This window comes from Nicotiana tomentosiformis, chromosome 3 (assembly GCF_000390325.3).
Source record: "Nicotiana tomentosiformis chromosome 3, ASM39032v3, whole genome shotgun sequence".
Classification (NCBI taxonomy): domain Eukaryota; kingdom Viridiplantae; phylum Streptophyta; class Magnoliopsida; order Solanales; family Solanaceae; genus Nicotiana; species Nicotiana tomentosiformis.
This window is the reverse complement of record NC_090814.1, coordinates 47564063-47569060: the sequence shown is the minus strand read 5'-3', so window position 1 is coordinate 47569060 and position 4998 is coordinate 47564063. Positions and strand designations below refer to the sequence as shown.

Here is a 4998-nt window from a genome sequence, read left to right as displayed (position 1 = left end):
TGGTAACAACACGGGGCATGTCATGGCAGTTATCAAAAGAAGTGTAAGAAGCGGGAATGCACCTACCTCAAATGAAGGGCAACTTGTGGATGATGACCAAGTGATCCAAGAGAAGGAGATCCCAAGCAATAATGTTCAAGTATGAGATGAAGTCCAGATTGATATTGATGATAGTGTGGAGGAGACCCAAGAAGAGGTGAACCCAGCTAGGAAACACATTATTGACATACCGGAACCGGTAGTGAAAAAGGCTAAGGGCCTCCCCCTCCTTATCCTCAAAGGCTTGATAAGAAAAATGGTAAGAATAAATTCAAGAAGTCTATTTAAATGATGAAAGGTCTCTCTATTAATGTGCCATTGGTAGAAGCTTTGGAATAAATGCACGGTTATGCCAAGTTTATGAAAGATCTTGTGACCAAGAAGAGGTCGATGAATTTTTAAACTATCACCAAGTGAGTGCAATTGTTCATTATATGGTTCCTAAGTTGGAGGATCCCGGTGCTTTCACGATTCCTTGTACTATTGAGAGTGCAAAATTTTCCAAAGCCCTTTGTGATCTTGGGGAGTATATCAATTTGATCCCCTATTTGGTGTTCAAAGCTTTGGGAATTAGGAAATCAAGACCCACATCTATGAGGATGGAAATCGCCGATCATATCATGAAGAGGCCATTGGGAGTGATTGAGGATGTGTTGGTCCGAGTTGATAAGTTTATTCTTCCGACGAACTTTGTTATTCTAGATTATGAGATTGATTATGAAGTGCCTATCATTCTTAGGAGGCCTTTCCTTGCCACGGGTAAGGCTCTTCGTGATGTGGAAGATGGAGAAATCACTTTTTGGGTTGGTGATGAACAAGTGATATTCCATGTGTGCATGTCTATGCGGCAACCGAATAGCAATGAAGTGTGTTCTTTTGTGTACTTGGTGACCGCCATTATTATTGATGACAAAAGTGTTATAATCATTGTTGGTGATATATTGGAAGCCATTTTTTCTCAACATGGATGATGATGAGATGGATGGTTTTGTTGAATGTGTGAACTTTGTACAACTATGCACTCAGGAAGTTATCTTTGGATCTTGAGAATAGGAAGACTCCTCCTACAAAGCCTTCTATTGAAGAGCCACCTACTTTGGAATTGAAACCATTGCCACCACACTATTGATATGAATTTCTTGGACCTTATTCTACTTTACCGGTTATTCTTTCCTCTTGATTGACTAACGTGAAGGTTGATTCCACACTGGCAGTATTGTAAAAGAGGAAGAAAGCTATTAGGTGGACCTTAGCAAACATTCGGGGTGTAAGCCTTGCATTTTGTATGCATAATATCAAGTTGGAGGACGGTGCCAAACCATCCATTGAACGTCAAAGAAGACTTAATGAATCTATGCAAGAGGTTGTCAAAAAGGAGATTATCAAGTGGTTCAATGCTGGGGTTGTCTACCCTCTTTCCGATAGTTCATGGACTTCTCTGGTTTAATGTGTCCTAAAGAAGGGGGCATGGAGGTTATTACCAATGACAATAATGAGTTGATTTCTACAAGAACGGTCATCAGTTGGAGAGTTTGTATGGATTATTGTAAGCTCAACAAAGTTACAAGGAAGGATCACTTTCCTCTTCCAGTTATGGATCAAATGCTCGATAGATTGGCCGACCGTAATTTCTATTGTTGTCTTGATGGGTATTCGGGATACAACCAAATTCTTATTGCTTTGAAAGATCAAGAAAAAATCACTTTTACATGTCCTTATGGTACCTTTGCTTTCAAAAGGATGCCTTTTAGTTTGTGCAATGCACCGACGACTTTTCAACTGTGTATGATGGCTATTTTTACGGACATGGTGGAAGACTACCTTGAAGTCTTCATGGATGACTTTTCGGTTGTTGGATATTCTTTTGATGATTGTCTTGCAAATTTGGACAAAGTGTTGGCTAGATGTGAGGAAACTAATTTGGTGCTCAGTTGGAAGAAATGTCATTTCACGGTTAAGGAAGGAATTGTCCTTGGCCATAACATCTCTAAGAATGGTATTGAAGTGGACAAGGGGAAGATTGAGGTTATTTCTAAGCTTCCACCCCCACCTCGATGAAGGGTGTGTAGAGTTTCATGGGCCACGCGGGTTTCTATCGACGCTTCATTAAGGATTTCTCTAAAGTGGTGAACCCATTATGTAAGCTCCTTGAGAAGGATGCTAAGTTTCATTTCAATGATGATTGTATGAGAGATTTTGAACAATTGAAGCTCAAGTTCTAAACTATTCCTATCATTACCTCTCCAAATTGGAGTTTACCGTTCAAGTTCATGTGTGATGCAAGTGATGTAGCGGTTGGGACTATTTTGGGGCAACGTATCAACAAAGTTTTTCATCTGGTTTACTATGCTAGTAAGATCATGAATAGTGCCCAAGTCAATTATACTGTTACGGAGAAAGAGCTCCTTGCTATTGTGTTTGCTATTGAGAAGTTTCGCCTGTATTTGATGGGTTCCAGAGTTATTGTCCACACTGATCATGTGGCACTTTGCTATCTTATGAGCAAAAAGGAATCTAAAGCTCGATTGATGAGATGGATACTTTTGTTTCAAGAATTTGATATTGACATCCAAGACAAGAAGGGTAGTGAAAATCAAGTGGCGGACCACTTGTCTCATTTGGAGGAGGAGGGGAGGCCGCATGATGGCCTTGAAATTAATGACTCTTTCCCCGATGAGCAACTTTTGGCACTTTCAATGAAAGAGGTACCGTGGTTCGCGTATTTGGCATATTTTCTTGTGAGTGGTATCATTCCGGATGAGTTCTCTTCAAACCAAAGAAAGAAGCTCAAGAGGGATTGTCAAGACTACTATAGGGATAAACCATACCTTTTCTGGATTTGCATGGATGGGGTGATTCGGAGGAGTGTACTGGAGGAAGAACAAGGTGAGATTCTTGGAGCTTGTCATTCTTTGCCATATGGTGGTCATCATGGTGGAGCAAGAACGACGGCTAAAGTTCTAAGTTGTGGTTTCTATTGGCCTAGTCTCTACAAGTATGTGAATGACTTGGTGAAAAGATGTGATGAATGTCAACGGGCCAGAGGAATTTAAAAGAAACATGACATGCCTCTTACAACCATCTTGGAGATTGATATTTTTGTTGTTTGGGGCATTGACTTTATGGGCCTTTTTATGAGTTCTTGTGGAAACACTTACATTTTGGTAACATTGGATTATGTGTCTGAATGGGTTGAGGCCATTGACTTACCCAACAGTGAGGCTAGAAGTGTAGTGGCTTTCTTGAAGAAGAATATTTTTACAAGATTTGGTACTCCACGTGCAATCATAAGCAATGGGGCATCACACGGTCACATTTTTGCAACAAGGCTTTTGACTCTTTACTTAGTAAGTATGATCTTACTCACAAAGTGACAACTCTCGATCACCCTCAAGCTAGTGGTCAAGTGGAAGTCTCCAACAGAGATATAAAAAGTATTTTGTCCAAGATGGTGAATGCAAATCAGACGGATTAGTCCAAGAAGCTTGATGATGCGCTATGGGCATATCGGATAACTTACAAAATACCTATCGGAATGTCCCTATACCGGTTAGTGTTTGGGAAATCTTGTCATCTTCCGATGGAACTAGAGCACAAGGCAATATAGGCCTTGAAGAAATTGAATATTAATTGGGATGTAGCCGCTAACTTGTGGGTTAAACACTTGAATGAATTGGATGAGTTCCGATATCATGCTTATGAGAGTTCGTCCTTGTACAAAGAAAAAATGAAATATCTTCATGACAAGCATATTTGGAACAAGGAGTTCAAGACCAGTGATCTAGTGGTAATGTTTAACGTAAGGTTGAGGATGTTTCCCAGGAAGCTTAAGTCAATGTGGAGTGGTCCATTCGAAATTGTTGGTGTGACACCTTTCGGTGCATTGGATTTGAAGAACAAGAACAATGAAATACTTTGAGTCAATGGTCATCGGGTGAAGCACTACTTGGGAAAAGTTGGAGAGAGCCACATGGTGATGGTTATTTACTTCACTTGAGGATACTATGACTTTGCATCGTGCCACGACATATAAATAAGGCGCTTCTTGGGAGGCAACCCAAGTTCTTTTCCTTTTTCTCTTTTAGTTAGATGTTATTTGCTGTTTTTAACTTGATTTGAAGTATGCTGCAGGGCTAAGTGTTAGATGTGACATGGTAGACAAGGTTGTGTCATCAAAGCAGGAAATGTGGACCACACTTTTTCTTTTTGCGACCGCAGAAAAGAAATGCTGCCGCAGAAGCTCTTGTGCGGCCACAGATGCACTTGTAAGAGTACATCTAGGTTTCCAAATGTAAGGTCCTCTAAACTTTTCACCTATCAGTGCAGAGCAATAATGCGGAGTTTTGTGAATTTTGCGGCCGCTCTTGAGATTGTGCGGACCGCGCAAGTGTGTTAACAACTGAAGACCAGGTAACAGAGTGCGGACCGCACTTGAAATTGTGCGGCCAGACTTGTCTCTCTAAACCACCATAGTCTCTGAGTATAAATAGAACACGAGCCACTATTTTACACTATTCACACTTTTCAAATTCACTGTTACTCTGAGAGATTGCCTCAGGACTCTACACTTTCAATCACACACCACCCTTTGCACTCATTTTGATATTTGCACATTTACACCATCTAGTATGCTTCACTTCATGTTAATTTTAGTTCATTTTTATTTTTGATTTTATTTGTCATTGTTAACTTCCTTTAGGACATATGCTATTATATTCCTTCAAATGTATCCATGTGGAGTAGTTTTGTACTGGGTAAGTGATAAAGCACGCTAGATTGGGTTGGGTTAACTGATTTTCATGTCTATACCATATTACCAAGTAGAATTGAACGAAACTTTTGCATGACCTAGGTAAAATAAACTTGTCTCGTTTGTGTTCTTGATTGTGCGGACTGTACTTGGAATTGTGCAGTCCGCAATATGTTAATTATGGCGACTTGTTGGATGCTGTTTGTGCG

At 40.2% G+C, this 4998-nt stretch overlaps 1 protein-coding gene across 1 annotated transcript; it reads left to right on the top strand.

The window, feature by feature from the left end:
- Positions 1-473: 473 nt before the first annotated feature.
- On the top strand, positions 474-1168 carry LOC138907762 (uncharacterized). Its single transcript, XM_070198372.1, has 2 exons — positions 474-919; positions 1066-1168. The coding sequence occupies exons 1-2, from the start codon at positions 474-476 to the stop codon at positions 1166-1168; spliced, it is 549 nt and encodes a 182-aa protein (XP_070054473.1).
- Positions 1169-4998: the final 3830 nt, after the last annotated feature.

Bases quoted from the DNA above. Each gene is read 5' to 3' on its own strand.
- LOC138907762 (XM_070198372.1), top strand. From the start codon at position 474: ATGGTTCCTAAGTTGGAGGATCCCGGTGCTTTCACGATTCCTTGTACT. The intron at 920-1,065 runs GTACTTGGTGAC...CTATGCACTCAG, and splicing joins AATGAAGTGTGTTCTTTTGT to GAAGTTATCTTTGGATCTTG.